This window comes from Sciurus carolinensis, chromosome 4, assembly GCF_902686445.1.
Source record: "Sciurus carolinensis chromosome 4, mSciCar1.2, whole genome shotgun sequence".
Lineage (NCBI taxonomy): Eukaryota > Metazoa > Chordata > Mammalia > Rodentia > Sciuridae > Sciurus > Sciurus carolinensis.
The window spans coordinates 104,229,484-104,252,777 of record NC_062216.1 but is presented as its reverse complement, the minus strand read 5'-3'; the positions used below and the strand labels follow the sequence as shown (position 1 = coordinate 104,252,777).

General features: G+C 32.9%; 1 protein-coding gene across 1 annotated transcript in view; it reads left to right on the top strand.

The window, feature by feature from the left end:
- Adamts20 (ADAM metallopeptidase with thrombospondin type 1 motif 20) overlaps positions 1 to 23,294 on the top strand; it is a 151,280-nt gene that overhangs the window by 46,844 nt on the left and 81,142 nt on the right. The window contains exons 8-17 of the mRNA XM_047551823.1: positions 2,532 to 2,637; positions 4,389 to 4,535; positions 6,947 to 7,088; positions 9,234 to 9,338; positions 15,582 to 15,727; positions 16,935 to 17,116; positions 17,214 to 17,350; positions 17,795 to 17,912; positions 20,493 to 20,588; positions 23,115 to 23,281. Coding sequence (XP_047407779.1) covers positions 2,532 to 2,637; positions 4,389 to 4,535; positions 6,947 to 7,088; positions 9,234 to 9,338; positions 15,582 to 15,727; positions 16,935 to 17,116; positions 17,214 to 17,350; positions 17,795 to 17,912; positions 20,493 to 20,588; positions 23,115 to 23,281 — 1,346 coding nt within the window. The remainder of the gene's footprint in view (positions 1 to 2,531; positions 2,638 to 4,388; positions 4,536 to 6,946; positions 7,089 to 9,233; positions 9,339 to 15,581; positions 15,728 to 16,934; positions 17,117 to 17,213; positions 17,351 to 17,794; positions 17,913 to 20,492; positions 20,589 to 23,114; positions 23,282 to 23,294) is intronic.

Below are 23,294 nucleotides of genomic sequence, written 5' to 3'. Positions count from 1 at the left end.
CTTCAAGTCCTTATTTATGTTTTCATAGTTTTCAGACACCCCATGCTCATTACCTATACTGCCATTTAGGAATAAGGACTATGAAAATGAAAGCATATTTTCCATTAAATCAAGAGTAATGATGATAATGATAGCTATGACATATAAGTGCTTCCTATGTAACTTACATCATGTTAAGGTTTTTCACAATTTATTTAATCTTCACAATAAGCCATAAGGTAAGTATTATTCCCATTTTATAGACGAGGATAAGTGATTTATCCAAGTCTATTTAGTTTATGTTAAGTATTCATATCTTATTTTCCCATCTAAAATATATCAAAAATAAATTAAGAGTTTATTGATGACATGATGAATGTTGGTTAATAATTGCTAGGTTTCCTGGTGTATCTCCTTTTGTTGCCTTAATCCATGAGCATGTTTTACAAAATATGAAGAAGAGTGTTTTTCATTCTTCAAGAGGATTGGATTGGGTATCTATACAGTATCTAATATTTCCAAATACATGGAACCTGTATCATATCTGGGCACATGCTTCCTTATTCTATCTCAAACAACTTCAAAAAACCCAGAATCTGCTTGAGTGTTTCTAGACATGAGCCATTATCCAACTGCTTGGTGCCATATTGCTAATTCTTCACTTCATTGCTTGTTGGGGTTGACCATTTTTGGGTATGTTTGAGCCTGGTGTCTAATCATATGCAATATGTATTCTCACAAATCTGTTGTGGACTAAAATGTTTAGTTTAGAATTTTACATTTTTAAGCATGACACAAAAAGTTTGGGTGGTAATAGAGTCGATATTGTATTCAAATATTTATACATTTCTGAAAAATAAATATATTAAAATTGAGTCACTGGGCAGATTTAAAAAAATACTAATTAAGGCATGGGAGCAGCAATTTATCCATGAAGAAAATTTGTTCATCTTGAATTTTTTCTGACAATAAAAAAATACATAAAATGGGAATTGGCTAAAAAATTATACATGCAATTATGAATTTTAGAATCTTAAGGAAAATAGGAATTTCCTCATATTCTTTATAGAAATTTGTTCAAGAATTTATTTCCTTCCTTCTTTCCTTCCTTCCCCTACTTAGGGTCTTGACTCTAAATAAGAAAAAGATCTTTTAGTAATAGGTTCAGAAAGAGGGAAGATCTTTCCTTTTTGGGCTAACGAACTTGTTTGAGTTTGACTTTTTTCTCAGACCTTTTAAATTCCTTAATTTAACTTTCATTTCTCCAGTGTACAACAAAGCATTCTAATTGTTAGAAAATCTATTTTAAATGCTAGGAAGATGTTCATGTGTTTAACTTTTGTGAATAAAGGATTACCTTGGAGAAGGGAGCTAATACAAATCTACTAATTCCGTATTAAGAAATTTCTAAATACAAAAACTTTGCAATAAGAAATGATAATCTTATGTATGAAAAATCTCTTGTGAAAAGAATCGTCACAGGACATATAAATTTACAACTAAATATCAAAAGATAGCATTAGCAAAGAATATAGTATGTAAAATTGAAAGCGAAATGAAGAGCTAAAATGAATGATGATGGAACATGGATTATTATAATGAACATTTATTTTTAATTTCTTACCTGTGGTTTTTAACTAAATCATTAATTAATTAATTTTGAGGTTCTAGGATTGAACTCAGGAGTGCTCTACCACTGAACTCCATCCCCTGCCCTTTTATTTTTTATTTGAGATAGGATCTTGCTAAATTGCTGAGGCTGGCCTAGAACTTGTTCTCCTGTCATATCCTCCATAGTTGTTGATATTTCAGTCATGTACCACTGAACTCAACTTCCTATCTTTTAGACGACTCTATATACTATAATTATTGCTGCCTTTGGTATACAACCAATTCATACTATCTTCAACTTTCAACAGCATATTTGAGTTGCACATTATTCTTCATAGAAATGAGTAGATCCTGATATATAATAACAGTTTCTATTGCTGAAATGTTACAGAATTACTGAGTGCTTACAATAATTCTTACATCATAATCATGCTTATTTTATTCAGCATATATAATTGGCAGGCTTTATTTTAACAACTTAACATTTTACTGAATTACTAGGTAATAATAAAATATTTGTGCTTCTTCAAATTTAAAAATTAAAAGTACTTCATAGGTTTGTAGAGTTCTGTGCTAGTTTTTACTTCCTTTGTTTTTCTGTTGCCAATTAAATATATTTATTACCTTTCCTACTGCCCACATTACACCAACCATATTTTTCTTTTCCTGTATATTTAAAAATTGTATGATCACCCCATATTTTGGTATTATTTTTAAATGAAAGAGTCTAACAATTTCCCAAAAAGATTTAAACTGCAGACTAATCAATCCTTTTCTTTTAACCTTAAAAAAGTTTATTTGATATTAACAGCTCACTCTGTACTCATGTCCATATATAATACCAGTAATATAGTGGTTAAATGCTTTAAAATTTAGTGCTTATTTTATGATTTAGGTGGTTATTTCCCATTCTGATGAAGTACAAATGTGAAATTTTTCAGGCTTAGCAGAATTAGGCACCCTGTGTGATCCCTTACGGAGCTGTTCTATTAGTGAAGAAAATGGACTCAGTGCCGCCTTTACTATAGCCCATGAACTTGGGCATGTGTAAGTACCTTCTGTCCCCTCAGTAATGTGCCTCCTGTTTGTCATTGTATAGAATGCCTAAAATTCGATCTTCAGTTGAGTAGTGAACATGTTTATTTCTTCATAAAACAATTTTTTACCCCTACAGTACTACCTCTGGCTCTTTTGTGATCTATGTTAGGTCAGACCAACTGCACAGATCAACAGACTAAGCAAAGAAATAGGACTTGATTTTTCTTTTATTTCATTTACTTTATTGGATTACATGATGAGCACTTCTAGCCTCTATTTTTTGTTACCCTATACATGACCCCATACTGTTCACTACCATCTTATGGGAGAGCTTGCAGGGACACCTGGTTCTGGGGAAACAGAACTCATTTGTTGCTCTTAGAGCTCAGAGCCCCAGCAGTGGACATAGTCCATGGAAATTTGTACTTGTTAAAATACTTTTTTAAAGTCCCCACCACCACCTAGTACTCTATATTTTCTCATAAAGTTTGTGATTCTCTTAACTATTCCTACCTTTACTAAAATTCTGCTGGGGTTCTATGCTGTAAGAATGGAGGCCATGTTTTCCCATAATATCTTCAGAGGACCCATTAAAAATTAGAAAGCCTTACACCTCATCCTCTGAAAAACAATTCCAGCTGGATCCCCAGAGTGTATCCTAAAGTTTCTTTGTTACTTTGCTAATAAGGAATTGAGGCTAGAGTTAGTTTTATCACATTTTTTTTTTCTGATCATGCCTTGAAATGTCATTAGAGCTTTTATGTAGAAAAATTTGAAATGGACATAATTTTTAGTTAACTAGCACTTCTTCAGTTCCCCTTTACCATAGTTATATCTCATGACCATCAGCAAGCTGCACACCCAGTTTTGTAAGTTTGTTGAGGAGAGCACCTGCAGACTATTGAAGTATTGCAGCAACATGTAGGAAGCACCATTTGCTAGTCTCCAAAACTGCCAACTAGTAGAAGACTGTTCTCTCAGAGAGTGCTTATCTTACTTAGATATTTATTTTCTTCCTTAGAAACTTTAGGAGTCTTTAAAATATGGGTAGTAGTTCAATTGAAACAATGTTTTAAATACTAAACCTCAGCATGCAAAAAACTGAATTAAGTGATTCTTCTAAACTTGGGTTTCTGCTTACATCTGTAAAAGAGTGTAGGATCTGTGGTTAACCTGCTTATTATTTAATATCTTTGCTATCACTGTGAAGAATTGGTCGTCCTTTGAGAATGTTTCTATTATTTCAGTTCAATCAATTGTCATTTACTAATTATATACCAGAAACAGTAATTAGGTTATTTCATATAATACAAATGGATACTATAGAATGGTACAGAGTCAGGAATTAAAGAAGTCTTTTGGATACTTTATCAACAGGCAATGGCCTAGAATGTAATGTGGTATCACTTTACCTAATATGTCCACATGTATCTCTAGGATATCCTTGTTGAAACCTGCAGGCATTTTTATGTGAATGCTATGCCTATGTTGTGAGGAGGTGAGCCAGACTCCAAATATTTTTATTGTTTAGACTCAGATGCCAAGTCAACAGACTGTGCAACTGATCAAAGGTATACTCTAGTGCGTCTCAGAAATCATGTGCTTCTAAACATGAATAGTGTCTTATGGAGAGATCAAGAGTGCAAAATCCAATGTAATCAGATTAATGTATATATTCTTCATTTATTATAGTATAAATATGAATCTTACTAACTTGTATATTTTTGATAGTCTTCTTTAATGCTTGTTTTTATTTTTAGATTCAATGTTCCACATGATGATAGTTTTAAATGCAAAGAAATTGGAATTAAACATCAGTATCATGTAATGGCCCCAACTTTAAATTACCACACAAGTCCTTGGACCTGGTCAAAATGTAGTCAGAAATACATCACTGAGTTCCTAGAGTAAGTCTAAATTTATATTACTTTAGTTGAGTAATTGTTTATTTATTAGATTGTAAGATTTGAAATGTGTATGTTCTTTTAAAGGGTTTAACACTTGTTTAGCTTTTCATTGTTTAGAGTTAAACTTACTTTCACTGCACAAATGGATGTTTAAAAAAAGAGAAGGGTGTCTATACATATTATTTCATTCCTTTTAGAAAAGGAGTTACCTATTGTGTTTTTTATTTGGACCCTTTCTTATGAGGAAAACTCTGGGGGAAAACTTAATGGTGATCACAGCTTCCTTATGTGTTTTTTAACTTTTCAGAATTCTTAGGTCATATTTTGGGAGGAGTTAAATACCTAAAGTTTGAGTTGCCCCTAAAAAACAGAATAGTTAAAGTCAAATGAGTTATCTAAATAGCTGTGTTACCGCCACAGAGATGTGAAGCCTCCAACTTTGCCTTTTGGAGGTCCTTTCTAACTCTGAAGAGATTGATCCAGGTTTTTCTTGTCTTCTCTCTTTACCGTCTACCAATTTTCCCTACTTCCCAATTTTTTTTTCATCTAAATGGTGTTTCTGTCACTGAAACTTATCCAAAATGCTAGCCTGAGCTCTTTCCAGAAAATCTTTTCTCATAAATGGAATACTCCTTTATTTCTTCTGCTGTTATATACATTCTAATCACCAATTTAACAGTGTTACTATTTTCTATAGCTACCTTTCTCTTGATGAAGACTATGGGGATAAGTTAACTATGCTTTAGAATGTATGTTCATAAGTTTAACCTATAATTATAACCAGCAGAGAACCATTAATCCTTATTATGGAATTTAATTTAAAAGCACAACCTATAGTTACTGCTCTGTACATGATTACATATAGCTTTCTTCTATGATAAACTAATATATCGATAAAAAAAATGTCACCGAGTGTGCTTTTTCTCAGAAAGGAATAATATTTTGATTCTCTTTAATGGACAATTTAAAAGTTGCCTGTTCATTTTATGGAAAAAATTAAAATGCCTTTTTTGCCAGCAAGAATTTCCAAAGCTATTTCTTTTAACAAATTGTTGCTTTTAGTACAGTTGAAGTAGCTGAACATTTTCATAGAATTTTCTATAGACTGGGCATTTCATAAAAAAAGAGAAACATATACATTTCTCATACTATTTACTGTTTTTCTAAGTCATTTAAATATATCATGTATAGTCATGCATTTCTTGGTGATGGAGCACAGTTTGAGAAGTGCCTCACTAGGCAATTCACCATCGTGTGAACATCATAGAGCATATTTTCACACACCTATATGATACAGGTCATTCACTCCATGTAGCCTCTCGATGTAATCAAGAAACACAGTAAACAAGCTATGTCAGGCTGTTGCTGTCATAACAGCAGAGTTTTACAGTAAATTTTTTATAAGGAGGTGTACACTCTAAAATAAAGGTTGAAGAGTATAGTATAGTAAGTACATGAGCCAATAATAGTCATTTATTATCAAGTATGATGTACTGAACATAATTGCATGTACTACACTTTATATTACTGTCAGTGCAGTAGGTTTGTTCACACCAGCATCACCACAGATGTGTGAGTAATGTGTTGCATTACAGCTTGATGACAGCTACGATGTCACTGGGTGACAGGAAGTTTTCAGCTCCGTTCTAATCTTAAGGGCAGATAGGAGGCCCATCATTGCCTAAAACATTGTTATGAGGCATGTGACTGTACTCTAATAGTAAGTGACAAGATGTTACCACTCTCGATTCAGAGATAAGGAGACCCAGGCTTAGGGAGATTAAGTATTCTAGGAAGTGGTGGCACTAAAATGTAAGCTTCCAAAGCCAGTGACCTTGACTGTGCTGTGCTCTCTCTCCTTGAGAAACATGAAACTTGGAGACAGAATGAGACTTTTTGAAATTCCTTTTTTGTTGTTGTTTAGAACTAAAACCATACTATCAAATTGTTTAAAAACTCATTTTTAACCACATTTTGACAGTTTGGGAATTATATTTGAGGCATTACTATGATAGCAAAGTAGATCCAAAATTGTCATATAAATTATATTGTGATGAATTTATGTTTATTACTTGTCATTAAAATTTTTTAGGGGATTGAACCCAGGACCTTGTACATTTAGGCAAGTTCTCTACCCTGAGCTACATTCCCAGCCTATTCTTTTGTTGTTGTTGTTGTTGTTTTTAGTTTTGTATTGCACCTTTAAGTGCAATTTGGAAATCAAGTGCAAACAAGCACATTAAAAATCCTTTGTAAACTCTGAGGCTGTCATTATGCATGTTGACATGCATTCATTTTTAAATTATCAAAAAAATATTATTCTTGAAAGTATGAGAACAGCAGCAAAAGAATGTTGTACTAAAATGTATCCACTTGTATTCACAATATGTTATTTTCTGTCATTGGTACAGTACTGGCCATGGAGAATGCCTTCTTGATAAACCAAATGGAAGAATATATGATCTGTCTTCACAACTTCCTGGGTTAATGTACGATGTGAACAAACAGTGTGAGCTTATGTTTGGTCCTGGATCACAAGTGTGTCCTTATTTGGTAAGAAAAACTCTACCTTTGTTGAAGAACTACCATAAAGTTGTAGTTAGAATATATTGGAAAATTTATTCTTGTTCTCTTGAATGGAAGGGGAACTAACCACTGTTTTTAAATCTCTGAGAAATCTGGTATTTGGCAGAAAGGGAGTAAAAATAAGAAACTAAAACTAGTTGAGTACTTATTGTTTACCCGGTACTACGTGAGATACTTAAAAATTATCTTTGTTAATTCTCACAGATTCCTATGAAATAGTCTCATTTAGGAAAATGAGCCCCAGAGTAGTAGGATATTTTAAAAATTGTAGTATTTTTATTTAGGCACCTCCAAACTTGAATTAGTCTGTGTGAAACATTGTAAAAAGATATATTTCTCTCTTGAGTACCATTGCGTTTGTACAGAGGTTTTCACTGGATCTATTTTTCTACTGTTACTGATAAGCGTGTAACACTGACTTTATCCTACATATAGTTGGCATTTCAAATAAATGACTTGTATAGAAAAAATTTTTTCAAATATTTATTTTCAAACGATATTATTTTGGGGGTGAGGGAAAATGTACATGCTTTGATACTGAGTTGTTTTAAAGGCCTCAGGAATCTAGCATATACTACATTTTCTTTACACAGTGTTGAATACAGAAGAATTAAAGTTATAACTTAGTTCTCATTAAGCTGTTACTTTATTTATTTTGAGAATTTTAATAGATTATTTTCTTTTAGTTTCTACTAAAATAGCTGATCCCAACACTTTTGTTACTGGGTATATAATTATGATTTTCTTTTATTTTGGAGTAAATTTAGGAGGTAGTTTATAATCATATCACTGCTTTCACAAATTCATGCCTCATTTTGCCAAGTAGAGTCAGGCACTTTGCTTTCTTCATTCCTCTGCACACCTTTGCCAAATTGTTTCCTGCCTTACTAGGTTGTGAGAATCATTGGTCCAGGAGTGCAGACTTACATTTAAATAAATACATACAGGTTGTTTGCCCCTGATCCAAAAATTCTAAATCTGAAATACCCCAAGCTCTAAAACTTTTTGAATGCTGATGTCGTGCCACAAAGGGAAAAGTTCACACCCAACTCATGTGATGTGTCATACTCAAAACACAAGTGCACTAAAATACTGTAAGACAGATTACCTTTAGGCTACATGTATAAAGTGTATATGTAACAAATGATGTTTAGACGTGGGTCCCGTCCCCAAAATATCTCATTATATATGTGCAAGTATTCCAAAACCTGAAAATATTCAAGATCTGTCTGAAGCACTTCTATTTCCAAGCATTTCAGATATGGGATCCTCAACCTGTATTTCCAGTGTCCAGTTCAGAATCTGCTACATAGAGGGTGCCACAAAATAAATGTTTGTTGAACATTGAATAAATGCATGGATATGTCAGTTAACAGTGAGAGTAGTTACCTGCAAACTTCATACACATAGTGAATATTATTTCTAAAACCTCAAATTTACAATAAAAAATTTTTAATAAGCCTTTTAACATCTACTGTGCAGGAGAAAAGATTTCCTTAATATTTCATTTATAAAATATACACCACTTCCTGACCTGATTTAAACTCTAGATAAACTTTGAGTTTAAATTCAGAGAAAGAAAGGAATCATTTTGAGTATATCCCTTGTGACCCTCCGTGGACTTTAATTTCTTGTGCAAACTTCAGAACCCTTTGTTAAAAAATTGAAAGTATGCATTATATTCACAAAATAGGAAACTTCAGGACATTATACAACATTTCTATGCACATTATTCATACATTCCACCACTGCATCAAAAGGAGTTTTTAGAAACTCGTGAATTCAACAACAAAATGTTCCTTTAGAAAAATATCTTGTCAAGAAAGAAAAATATCTCACATAGTTTTTGAATATTTATACTCCAATTCGTTCCTCCCATTGTTCATATATGAATAAAACTTAAACCTTTTTTCAAAAGTAAATATTGCCTTTTTTTATGCTTGGAGGAAAAACAATGACTAGAACTTACTTTGTAAGGATGTTTGGTAACTATTTCTAGCTTTGACTTTGAAACCAGGAAATAGATCAGATCAACTCATAGTAAGTGTTACCCTGAGTTGTTCTGGGTGTTCATATGCTTACATTTGCTTGCCTGCTTTGCTTTCTTTGCAGAGACAATGCCGGCGTCTCTGGTGCACCAGTGCAGAGGGAATTCACAAGGGCTGTCGCACCCAACACATGCCACTGGCAGATGGAACAAACTGTGGTCCTGGGATGGTAGGTTTTCTCAAAGGGTGAGTCTGGTATCAAGAGCTTATCCAAGGATGTGATTGCTCTGCCTTTCAGCACTCTGTTCGTTATTTGCCGTCAACTTTCGTTTAGCTAGTTGAATTAACATTTTCGCCATGTTGGTTGGATATAGTAATCGTCAACTGAATTAAACATTCAGTTTTACCCTTTTTTTCAGCATATGGCAGATGAATATTAAAGTTATGTTTAATCATCATATAACTACACACACACATAACAGTCTTGTTATTAAAATTAATACAGACATCAAGATCCTAATCTTTAGGCAAATCCCCCATATTTAAAGAAGTATCCATTTTGCATACATTTTATGCCCATAAAATTCAGTTAAGAATAAATGAATGTTTTAAGTGGTGTCTTCAAATCTTTGTGGTTCTAAACGTATTAAAATACATTATACCCCTAAAATAACTGCCTACCGAACTACTTCTTTACTGTTCTAACATTACTCGTGAAGTCATCTAAATCTGTCAATGCAGTGTTGAATAAGTCTCAACATGATAATGAACTGTGTTGTAGGTGGGTTTGAAGTCAAATTGTGCTTGATGTTCCAGGGTGAAGTCATGTTCTTTTAGATTTAACAAACAGTGTTGCCTATATTAGGTTTTAGTGTGGTAGTCTTCTCTGAGCTCCCTCACAGAGGGAACATTTCCTTGGCAATGAGTTGGTTAATGCTGCCCCTTTTTTTTACCCTGGACAAAGGTTAAACATTTCTTAAAACTGAAGTCAATTCAGTAGCTGAATTTGCATCTTCCCCACCTGTTGCTTCATGAACGTATTTGTACTAGCTGTTGTTTTCCTTTGAAATCACTTTTCTACCAAAAGGCAGGTATTCCCTATGACTATTGTTCACACCACAAATGAATTGGTTGCTAAAGTTTTATTTGTAACTTCAGCAATTTATGTAGTAGCTGAAGTACTTATTGAAATGATGTAACACTAAATCTCATTTATAATTTTAGGATCAAAGTTTAGTGGAATTTTTCAGTTTAACTAGCACTGAATCTTAAAATTTGATTTTTAATTGGTATGGTATTTTTATTTAGGGGGTGAGAATTATTTTAAAACTTTGTATTTTTTTTTCCCTCTCATTTCCTCTGACTGGTATCAGTAATGGACTTTTTGAAGAAAGGGTTGCATTTGTGAGAGTTACTGACTATCTGAGTTTGAGGAGAGACAAAGACCTTTTTGAAGTGAGAATGTAGGGCTTTTGGTTATTGGACCATTAAATAAGAAGTGTTCTCCAAGTTGTTCACCTGATAACACATCTAGAATTAGACCTTACTTTGTTCCTTAGCAAAATTTCAAGTTTACTGTATGTCATGAATTTTTAGGACTAATGTTGGGTGGCCAAAATGATTATATATTTACAAATATCAAGAAATATTAATAGATAATTTATTAGGTAGTATAATTCAATTTGAGCATAAACATTATTTTTTGAAATAGAGGCATATAAGTACAATGCATAGATCTTATGTTTATAGTCTGATAAGTTATAACAAATATAGATGCCAATATCCCAATCAAAATTAGAACACTCCTATCATTCTGAAAAGTTCAGTCTCCCCTGTTTCTGGATCATTTCCTGTCTCTCCAAAGACACCTCCTCTTTCGATTTCTATCTCTATAGATTAGTTTGCCTGTTCTTAATCTTAGTGTAAGTAGAAACAGTGTACATTTTCAGAGGAGGGTGGATCAGGCTTCTTTTGTTCAACATAATGTTTTCAGCTTCATCCGCATTATTGTGTGCATCAGCAATTGTTCCTTTATACAGAAGTGAAATTCAGCTGTCCAAATGCACATAATTTACTTACTCTCTTTTCTATGGCATTTGGATCCTTTCTGATTTGGGGCTGTTATGAATAAAGCTTCTATGACCTTCTCTGTGCAAGTCTCCTTGTAGACATGTTTGCATTTCTCTTGGGGTAGACTTGCTGGGTCATAGGATGTGCATACGTTTAACTTCATAAGAAAGTGTCAAACAATTTTTCAAAGTATGCGCAACACTTTACACTTTCCAATGAAGAAATTTTCAATTTCTCTGCATTCCTTTCCAGATTTTGATACTGACAATCTTTTTAAAAACTTTTTAGCCATTTTAATAAGCACAAAATGAAACCTCATTGTGGTTTTAATTGCATTTCCCTTATTATTATCCCTGAGGATCATTTTATTTGCTTACTAACCATTTGAATATTCCCCCTATGAGATGGGAAGGTGGGCATGGTTGGGATCCTAGGTCAAAGTGATGAGATAGTGAGATGTGTTTCAAATCTAGTGAAAATTAAAAACTGAGGTGGCATTTAGGGTAGCAACATGTAAGACATGATAGATATACATTCCCTTTATTAATAGAAAATAGTGAGCCCTATATGTTATCTGTATTCAGCATTAAATGAACCTCTTATTGATGGGACATTATAAATAAATACATTTTGCCTTAACACTTTCCTCTAGTCCCTTAATTTTGTGATTATCTTACAAGTGAGTCTGTCTAGATACTTTCAGTAGTAAATCAATTTGTGTGAAGCCATTCTGAACCCATCTGATGAGTTAATTGAACTACATGATGAATAGTATAACCTATCTTTTTCATGCTGTATTCTCTCATTATATATAATTATGTATGTATGCATATGTTTATATGCATGCATATGAATCTATAGATATTTATAGATATAGGTATCTATATTTATCTATATATGGATATAGATATAGATGATATATCTATAGCTATCTCTGTGTGTATATATGTATATATATGTGTTGTGTGTGTATGTATATATATATATATATATATATATGAGCATAAGGATTATTTTAATTGTTTCTGGGAGACTCACAAAATGCACTTGTACATAGTACATTCTACACTCTATTCTACACTCTATTTTGTTTTTGTTCACTTCTAACAGGCTTATGCTATTAGGTAATTTGTTCTAATGGAAGGCACAAAGCATTTTTTGCCCTGCTGATAAAATTAAGAATTGGATTATTTCATTCAACAAAGGTTTTTCAAGGGTGTATTATGTCAGGCACTATTCTCTGTGCTAAAGATATATAAGGAAATAAAACAGATGATATCCCTTCTTTCCCAGAGTTTATATCCTTGGGACAAATTAGAAATATTATGAATAATTCATATATAATAGTGCCATGAAACTAATCAATGCCACAGACAATAAAAATAGAGCAGGAAGAAGATTGAAGTTTTCTAGTAGGAGAAGGTAGATTGCAATTTAAAATATAGTGGTCAAGATAGACCTTGCATGAATTTGCCAAATGAACTCTTTTAAAGAAGGTAAGGGAATTAACTATGAGGATATTTGGGGTCATCGAGTTTCAGACAAAAAGAACAGCTGAACTGCTAAGTCTGGAGAAGCCCAGAATGTTTAGGTCAGAGCATACAGCACCTCACAATTGGAGTAGATTGAAGAGAGAGAGACTTGCAGGAACTAGCTGGGGAAATGTTATATAGAGCCTTGAAGACACTGTAAGAACTTAGTATTTACATAAAGTAAAATAATTGAAGGAGTTGAGGAGAGTCATCATCTGATTTGACTTAATTTAAAAACTGGTTTTGAAAAGGATCATTCTGGTAACCATATTGAGGCTAAACCGTAGAGGAGATGAGTGGAAACAGAGGGTATCTATTGCAGGGACAGAGGTGAGAGACCTGGTGGCTCAAGCCAGAGTAGGAGCAGTGAGGATGAGGAAAGGTCAGTTGCTGATAGTTTAGAAGGAGCCCAAGCATTTTACTAACATGGATGATTCGATGAGGAAGAAGAGGCAGGATGACTGTAGGTTTTTTTTTTTTTTACCTACAGTGAACAACTTAGATCAATTCAGGAGAAGCAGGTTTTGCTGGGGAGGGGTAGGATTTTTATTTCCAGTGTCCTTTTGAAATGCTTCTTAGACTATCAATTAAAGATAAGTAAGCTGCTATATGTACAAATCTGGAGTTCAGGAGAGAGATCTGGACTTGGTATGCTTGTTCATAGAAAAGAGTAAAGGGTATGAATCTGGAGATGTTCCAATATTAAGAGATCACAAAGACAAATTAAAAGTAGCAGAAGATACTTGGGAGGGATTCATCATTTAGGAAGGAAGAAAACCAAGCATGTTCCAGGATTAATAATGGTCCTGGAAACCAAGAGGAAAGGAAGTATATCAAATAGGAAGAGTGATTAACTGTGTCACACACTGCTGATAAATCAAGGAAGACAGAGAATAAAAACTGACCACTTTGTTATAGCAGTACAGAGGCATCCGTGACCCACACATGAGCAGGTTCATGTAGAAATGGGACATAAAAGCCTGGCTGGGGTGAGGTTATGAGAAAATAGACCAAGTGCATTAGACAATGAGAATAGACTGGAGAAGAGTATTGTAGCTGGTGAGGGAAGTGAGAGCTAAGAAAGGTTTTGTTGTTGCCATTGTTTTTGAGTGTGTTTGTATATTATTGGAAATGATCTAATGAAGTACTTCTCAAATTATCCATAGTAAAGGATCAGATTTTTTTTTCAAAATTTCTGGTTATTTATATACTGATACCTTTACACAAAATAAAAACAATTGACTAGAAAAATAAAATGAAAAAAGAGACATTAAAAATGCATTGCAAAAATTTCTGTGGAAAACAATGTGACCTTTCCTCAAGATACTAGAAATAGAGTCATTATATGATCTAGAAATTCCATTTCTGGGACTAAATTCTAAAGAATTGAAAGCAGGATCTTGAAGAGATGTTTGTATACTTATGTTCATAGTGGTATTAACAATAGCCAAAAGGTGGAAGCAGCCCAAGTGTCCACGGGTGGAGAGATGGATGAATAAAATGATATATACATATGGTATGATTTGAATGCGTGCTCCTCCAAAATTCATGTTGAAACTTAATTGCAAAAATATTGGGAGTTGGGGCCTTGCACACATGGACTAATATATGGAAACTTACAAAGGAATGATACTCCATTGTAGTGCTCCTTAAAAAGGAACAGAGTTCTGACACATGCAACTATATAGTCCTTGGGAACATTATACCAAGTGAAATGAGCCTGTCACAGAAAGACAAATACTATGTGATTCTAATTATATGAGGTGTCCAAAATAGTCAAATTCATAGAAGCAGAAAGTAGAATGGTAACTACCAGGAGGTAAAAGGAGGGAGAAATGGGAGTTGTTAATGGATATAGGGATTTATGAGATGAAAAAGTTCTGGAGAATGCTTGTACAACAGTGTGAATGTACTTAATACTACCGAACTGTGCACATAAAAATGGTTGTGATAGCAAATTTATGTGTATTTTACAATTAAAAAAATAAATGCAAGTCAATTTTAATAAACATAATCTTGCTCTGTTAGAATCTTAAAAAAGTGAGCTGGGGGTGCAACTCAGCCTAGCATGTGCAAGACTTAGGTTCAGTCCCCAGCATAAAAAACATTTCTAAACTCTCAGTTCTGTACTTAACTCTTCACTGATGGTACTAGTTCATGGACTGGTGTCAGTGCATGGACACTTTAATTAGCTGTCACCAAGCAATGATGATAAAGGACAGGTGGCAGGGAGAATTGCTAGAGTGATGTTTTGAGTAATGAGAAGAGATGGGAAAAAGGGCACAGGTGGAGGGATTGACTTCTTTTAGGATCAGGGAGTTTTCCTGTGCACTAATAGATGACAAAATGAGTATCTGGGTGCAGATGGTGTTGGTTGGGTAGAAGGAGTGAGAGGGAATTATGGTCAGTTTCTTCTCTCAGTTTCCATTTTATCAGTGAAAGTAAGAAACAAGGTCATCTGAGATTTTGGATGAGATGTAGAAAGTTTTCTAAAAGAGTGAGAGGATCAATATCTTGGAGTAAAATGATGAAACTGAACATATACATTACTAAACTAATGTTTGTTGTTTCATTTTAAAAAATATCATTTTCTGTGTTACTCTTTAATGTTTCTTTTCCAGTAAGCCTCTAAGTCTCAAAGGGGAGAGATATATTTTATTCTTTTTGCATTCTATAGATCTTAGAGTTATTCAGTAGACAGGAAATATTCATAAATTGTTGTCAAATGTAATCGTATTTCTGAATTAATAATGGTTTACTTTAAATTGTTTGTATATTGTTCTTCTATTAATCTTGATGCTATTATTATAATCATTGTGATGTTCTAACTAGACATACATGAGTCATTTCTGTGTGTGTTATTTTTGTAGCACTGCCACCATGGGCTGTGTGTGAACAAAGAAATGGAGACACGTCCTGTAGATGGTGAATGGGGACCATGGGGACCTTACAGTTCTTGTTCAAGAACATGTGGAGGTGGAATCAAAAGCACAGCCAGGCTCTGTAATCGTCCTGAGTATGTCTTTTTTATGTCACTGTAAATTAAGGTTAACGCAAGGCACCAGAAAGTAAACACCAATTTCATTCACTTCTAAAACTGGAGGTCAGTCTGTAAGTTTCTGAGATTCAGAAAACTTCTGGAATATTTTAAGCCATATTGCTATATCTTTGTAGATTCAGACTTTTAAAAACATAGAGATTAAATTTTATAATCTGAACTGATACAGAACCATTTTCTTCATTTTTTTTTTATGTGTTCTTCGATTTGATATCAGGAAATAATTTTGAAAATGAATGACAGTAACACTGGCATTTTCAAGTTTACTGTGTTTCTAATGAAAAGTCCTGGATCCTTCCACTTAGTTTTGGCTCTCCTGGACAAAATCCATAGTTTGGTTGTTAGTTTTTACTGTCTTGCATAATTTTATGTCACATTTTCATTCTCTGCCTATGTTGTAGATGCATCATTGTCTTAAGCTGAATAAGTAAACATATATCTCCCTCATTGAAATATACAAAAGAGCTTAGAGACCTTATAAAGATTTGTTAAAGGAATGTTTCTGTTGTGTATATGATATCTAATTTGGCAAGCAATGTGACATTCTTTCCTTAATGTCTTATTAACAAGCATTTTTAATGCAGAAACGTGACATACTCTGAATAAAATCTAACAATTCATTTGAACTAGAGAATAACTATATTATATTAGAAATCGTTATATTCCAAAATTCTGAAGAGTTTTTATTTTCTAGAATTAAGTTGAAATAGAGCTAGATATAGATTGATACCATGAAACTCCTTGAACTGAGTGGCAAAAAGTATATACACAATGGAGATGCTTATATACTTCCTTTTTAACATGCTGTCTTCCTTTTTTATTGTCTTTGACTCACTACGTGTCTTATTTTTCCCCCAGAAAGTGAACAAATTCTGGTTTGATGTTTTACCACAAAAGTCCATCATTAGTTTTTTTGTTAGTCTTGTCAAAAATAAGATACAGTTCTGCCTTCCAGGCCTCAGTGTTCATATGAAGGTGGATATTTTTATAGCTTATTGGCCAGAGAATTGCTTAAAAATCCCCTTTACATATTTCCTTTTAAAAACTTACATTAGTGGAACACCAGTGGTTTTCCTGATCCTGGAAAAGAATGGAACAGTTATAGAAGTAAATGGCAGAAATAATATTGTACTGATGTGCATTAAAATGTAATGAATTTGACTAGGCCAAGAAACGGAGGAAAGTACTGTGTGGGCCGCAGGATGAAATTTCGATCATGTAACACTGATTCATGTCCAAAAGGCAAGCAAGACTTTCGAGAGAAGCAGTGCTCAGATTTTGATGGTAAACATTTCAACATCAATGGTCTTTCCCCTAATGTGAGGTGGCTTCCAAAGTACAGTGGGAGTAAGTAATTATTTTATCTTTGATGTAAATTTTTTGAGACCTAAGAACACATGACTTTATTATTGTATACCCCAAAATTGACTCTTAATTTTTACAGTTGCCATAAAAGATCGTTGTAAACTTTATTGTCGGGTTGCCGGAACCACTAACTTCTACCAATTGAAGGACAGGGTTGCTGATGGTACCCCTTGTGGAACTGAAACCAATGACATTTGTGTTCAAGGCCTATGTCGGGTAAGTAAACTAGAAGTTTCTATATATGTATAGTGATTTAATAACAATAGTTTTCTTCTCTTTCTCTAACCAAAAAGTCCTTTTGTGGCTTCCTAGTACATTCTTTTGAATTCCAATAAAGTAATTTTTATATCATGCTATCTATAGGAATGTGATTAGATTTGTTACTGGCAATTCTCTGTCATTTAATAATGACTCATAAAGCACCCTTTGCTGATTTTGTTTTGCTTATACTATTCAGAATCAAGATAAAGATGGTGTGAGCTTCCTAAAATGGTAGAAAATAATGGTCATTCAGGTTGTAAACTGCTTTTGCTACTTTGTGACATTCTATGGTGACATTTAACCAACAACTTTGTTAAAATCTTCTATCTCTAGCCCTCTATCTCTCATTTCTTATGTACATTCAAGGAGTATCTTAATTGTACTAATTGTGTTTTGAAGCAAGCTGGCTGTGATCATGTGTTAAACTCTAAGGCCAAGAGAGACAAATGTGGAGTGTGTGGTGGAGATAACTCTTCATGCAGGACAATGGAAGGTGTCTTCAACAGTGCCCATTATGGTAAGCTGTGTATTTGCTTCTAGTTTTCCCATTTATTTAATGTAATAGTTGAATACAAAATGAAGGTGTGATAGTAACACTTCACTATTGTTTTGTGTACTCTATACCCTTAGTTCAAAATGATTGTGAAAGAAATATTTCCTAAATATAAAAAAATTACATCTTATACCAAATGTACTTTTTAATTAATTCACCCACCCAAGACAAATCTAATTCTTAAAAATTTAATAGGTGCATTATGAGAGTAAGTTCAGTGTTATTTGACCATGATGTGTGAATAGTCCCCTAATGAATGAACATTCCTATAATCTAAAATGTATATACTTATGATTTTTTTTTCAGAAAACTTGCTTTAAATTATTATCATTTGAATCACTCCTTTTTATTTTGATTTGACCTGGTCTAGCTGTTGTGTTTGTTATTAATATTGAAAAATGTTGATTGAAGGCAAAGAATGAAACCATTAACTTAAATATTGGGTCATATTATCATCACATTTGATTTCTCAAGCAGTATCTGAATTATGGTATTAATAATTGATATTTGGCCATGATTTCATTTTTACTCAAAATGGTTATGAGAATATCTCAGATATTCTCCATTCTAAAATTTTCTGGAAGAATTTTTTTATGAAATATAAGCATACAATTAAAACTTTCCTTGCAGAGTAAAAGTGTATTATTTCAGCTATGTTTTTCAGCATTAAATTGTGTTCATATGTGTTTGAACATGTGTTAGGTTATTATGAATTACTTCAGTTAAAGAGGTAAAACTTAAAAATCAAAATTTATATTTTTATATATTAAGTAAGTGTAGAACACTTCATATTCTTCCATGCTGGTGGTACTTATTAGATGATTTGTCATACTGTTTTTCTAGTTGTTTTTATTCATTATTTCATGAAAGTCATACACATTTGATCTCCTTTTATAATCAATGACATGTACTTATCATAGTCTTTTGAAAAGTGTATTTTTTCAGGAGAAAAACACATATTTAAAATTAGTATTAAATAGTTAACCTTGCAAAAACTGTATTGTGAATTAATCGATTTGTAAATGGAGAAAAGTGTTGAAGTCATTTGTAGTACCTTAAATGGCATTGGCCACATTTCTGCCCTCTGGTGGTCACCTTTATCTTGTCGCCTTTGCAATGTGTCAAAGTAGCTTTCTTGAAAAACTGTAGCAGACAGAGTGGAAGTAGTGAATAAGAGTATTTTATAGTGAAGAGAAGGTGAGTTGAAATTATTCTTGAAGGTTGATAACCTACAACTAATATGTATGTATAGTGTATGTAGACTCTTCCAAACATTTATCACATTATATTTAAAATGGAATGCCTTAAAGAGATAGAAAAAGGCACCGTATGAATATTCAAGGTGATCTGACATCAGAATCACAAATTTAAACTTTTATAAAACTTCTTAAGTTTATCCAATGTCTCTAAAATTTAGTGCATGAGAAATATTACAATTTCTCTCACTTATTAAGTAGAGAAAGATTGTAACAAGAAAGGACAAGCAAGAACTTAGATTAACATAACTAGAACATAATCAATTATATACTTACGCTGAGAGTATTTGGATAACTATGTATTATGAATGTTTCTGTGTCAGAAAAGAATGTTTCTGTGTTTCTGTTTCTTGTTTAATGTATATTTGATATAGCATTTCCTCTTTTTCTTTATTGAATTTGATCTCATAAAATAGAGGTACTACTTTTATTTAATTCCAGTAAACTTTTAATTTTTCTTATAGCTAGTTTATTAATAGACTTTAAGAGCAATGTAAAATTGGGGGAGTAGATACAGGGATTCCAGATTGTTGGGGGTAAATAAATATAGGGATTCCAAGTTATACTACAAACTAAAAGCTTATGAAAGAGCTTGAGCTTTTTCTTTATTAGTATTATTACTTCTCAGCAATGAAACATACTGCTTATTGACTATCTGTTCACATTATCACACGAAAAGACCAATTGTATTGATATCTCCTGGATTTGTGAATAGCACTTGAAAATCCATCTTTTTCCCAGTAGAAAATCTAAATGTATTAGTCAAACTTAAAAATGAATTTTCTAATTAAACATTTAAGGTGCTGACATACTAACTTCATTCTATTCTACGTTAAGAATTTTATGCCGGATGTGGTGGTGCATGCTTGTAATTCCAGTGACAGGGGAGATTGAGGCAAGAAGATTTCGGTCAGCCTCAGCAACTTAGACCCTGTCTCAAAATAAAGAATAAAAAGGACTGAGGGTGTAATTCAGTGTAAAAGGTCCCTGTGTTCAATCCTTACTACTGAAAATAATAATAATGATAATAAAAGGAAGAAAAAAAGAGAACTTTAGAAATAAAAAAATTAGGAAGAGTTATGCTTTAAGAATCTGAAACTCTTTCTAGACAACAGCTGCTTTTTCCCAGTTCTTAGTAACTTATTAAGGTATGGGTTCAAAAGGAATAATCAGTTTCATTTTTTAAAGGTAAAATGAGATTAGGACTGACTGTATCATTCGTTTAGCAGTAATATCCTCTAGGACATCTGCTTTTGTGAAATTGAACATGTGTAACATTATATTGCAGGTTACAATGTTGTTGTAAAGATTCCCACAGGAGCAACAAACATTGAAATTCTTCAGCACAGTTATTCCGGAAAACCAGAAGATGACAATTACCTTGGTAAACATTTTTAGTAAGCAGCAGCCAATATGTGGTTTGTGTGCAATTTCATGGAGGTCTGAGGTTGATGTGAATTCCTGGAAGGCAACAAGAATCCCTGGAGCAAACACGCAGTTTCAGTTCCTACTGAGCTTAGGTCATCTGACTCTCTGTACATATGTTCTTCTTAAGCTACACAAAATATGTCCTTTTAAAAAGAAACACTGAACAAAGTTCTGAAATTTTTTTTCAATTTTTTCTTCATAAGAATATTTTAGATAACCGAATATATGTTCAGTTAAAGATACCTGTGTATTTAGAATAAAATTCTCCTCCTTTTAGCTAATAATACTTTTGCAACTTTTTGGTATTTTATTTGGAAATTAGCCTTAAAATTTAGACAATTTTGCTTATACACAACATGAAAAGAATATTTTACAAAACTTTTCCTTCTGAGAAACATCTTAAAAGTTGACTTACCTACAGTTTACCATGCTGGAATAGGTGATGATGTTCAGCTGATATTGAAGCATTATCTACTTCCCATTAATAAAATATGAAATATTGGCCCAGATAATTAATACTTACAACAGGGAATGTGGATCTGTTACTGTTATGAATTATATTTGGCATTAACAAAGTCAAATGTAAAGGGAACAACTGCATGATGGGGATAGTGTATCTTTTTAGGGTGATAGAAAGGTTTTAGAACTAGATTAAGGTGGTGGTTGCACATTTAATTGAATGTATTAAATGCTATTGAATTGTTCACTTAAAGTGGTTAATTCTGTGTTTTGTGAGTTTCTTTTTAATAAATACAAATGATTAATTTCCCCAAGAGAATAAAATGTATATATTTTGATATATTATCCTTTTACATTTATTTGAAATTCCTTTTCTTTGGCTAAAAAATTTTAACCTGGGTGCACAGATACAGAAAAATGCTACAGTATATGTAGGTAAATTATCCAGTAGTTCTCTCTAAGGTTCCAAGTGTACATATATGTTTCCTGGGAATGGACCACAGGTTCTGCCAAAGGTTAAAAAATTAGAAATGTTCATCGATAAGTATCATACTTTCTAAGAGAACTACAAATGCAAATATTTAAGTTTAACTTGAAGTGAGCAAAACTAACAAAGTCACTAGAAGGGATTTTTTAAATGTTGATGAACTTTTGTAATTAAAAGTTACAAAATGTGTAGAATTGTTCTCACAAAGGCTTTGTTTATTTCCCTTAGAGTTAATGTAACGGATGGTTCTTTAAATAGGCCTATCTACCTCTGATCAAGTGCAGATTCCTACACAAGGGAATTTCTGTTTAAGAGAATAAATTTAGAATGTTATTTGTTCATTGAATTCAGTATAATATATAAAGGCAGTTAAACTAGTTCACATATACACAGAAACATGTAACTGATTTTGCAATAATCCCTTCAAGATTTTTTTTCCAGAGGGGTATTGCATTTATTATGAAGTTTAGCCGTAAGTCAAATTGTGCTTTTGGTGCAGTTTCCTGGATGTCAAACACATTTTCCCCACGTCGTTCCACTGAGAAGTATAATATTAGTAAAACAAGAAGAGAAGCACTCGATTATTACAGAGTTTTATTATTGTAAAGTTTTAAATATTACATATTCTCTTGAAAATTAAAAATAAGTAGCATAGATTTTCTAATTCTTTTTTTTTTTTTTTTTTTTTTGTGGCGCTGCGGATCCAACCCAGGGCCTCGTGCTTGACAGGCAAGCACTCTGCCAACTGAGCTATCTCCCCAGCCCACTAAATTCTTTTGTCTTTTTACAACCATACTATTGTGGACCTTGCAACTTTATATTTAAAAAGCAACAAATTCAGAATATATACTACTGTTGTTTTGTATGTTATGTATATATTATATAAATAAGTATGCATGTATTTGATGGGCTTATCACCTATCTATGGGAAAGAAAACAAGAAAAGGTATGAATAGAGAGGGAGATAGGAATATTATTCTGAAAAGCTGATATTCACATATATTTCAACAGTGATAGAGTGCCTCTTTACAAAAAGTTTGAGACAGGTGTATAGAGAATATTATAGTCATTGCATAGCTTTTTAGAATATTGACCTTAGTTTTAAAGCTTTGTACATTTTTTTCCAAGTGTAAATGGAGTCTTGCTGCAGTCTGCTCTTGTTTCCTTCTGTTGATGACCAGGATTGGTTTAGCTGATCTATCTGGTAGGAGCATGATTTCTTTCTGCCTGACCACTTCATGTAGGTTGCTCCTGAGGCTCTGTACCCCATGGGGGAAGATGACCCTTTCAGGTAGAAAAATGCAGGGTGAATTTATTCTAAGATCTTTGACTGATGTGCTGAAGTTTCCCTACTTACAGAATTAATGCCACAGTATACCAAAGTAAGGTTTATTTCTTTAATATTATCCTTAATATTAATTTATAATTTCATTCTTTAAATTCAAAAGAGGATTTTAATTTAAAAAGTTAAAAAAGCATTTTCTGTACTATTGGCTTGCTTTATGGTTTCATGAGCAAAATTTTGTTCTTTTACAGCCCTATCTGATGCCCAAGGGAATTTTCTCTTAAATGGAAATTTTGTTGTAAGTATGTCAAAAAAAGAAATAAACATACAAGGAGCTATTTTTGAATACAGTGGATCAAACAACTCAATTGAAAGAATTAACAGTACCGATCGACTGGAAGAAGAACTTGTTTTACAGGTAACTCTGGTGG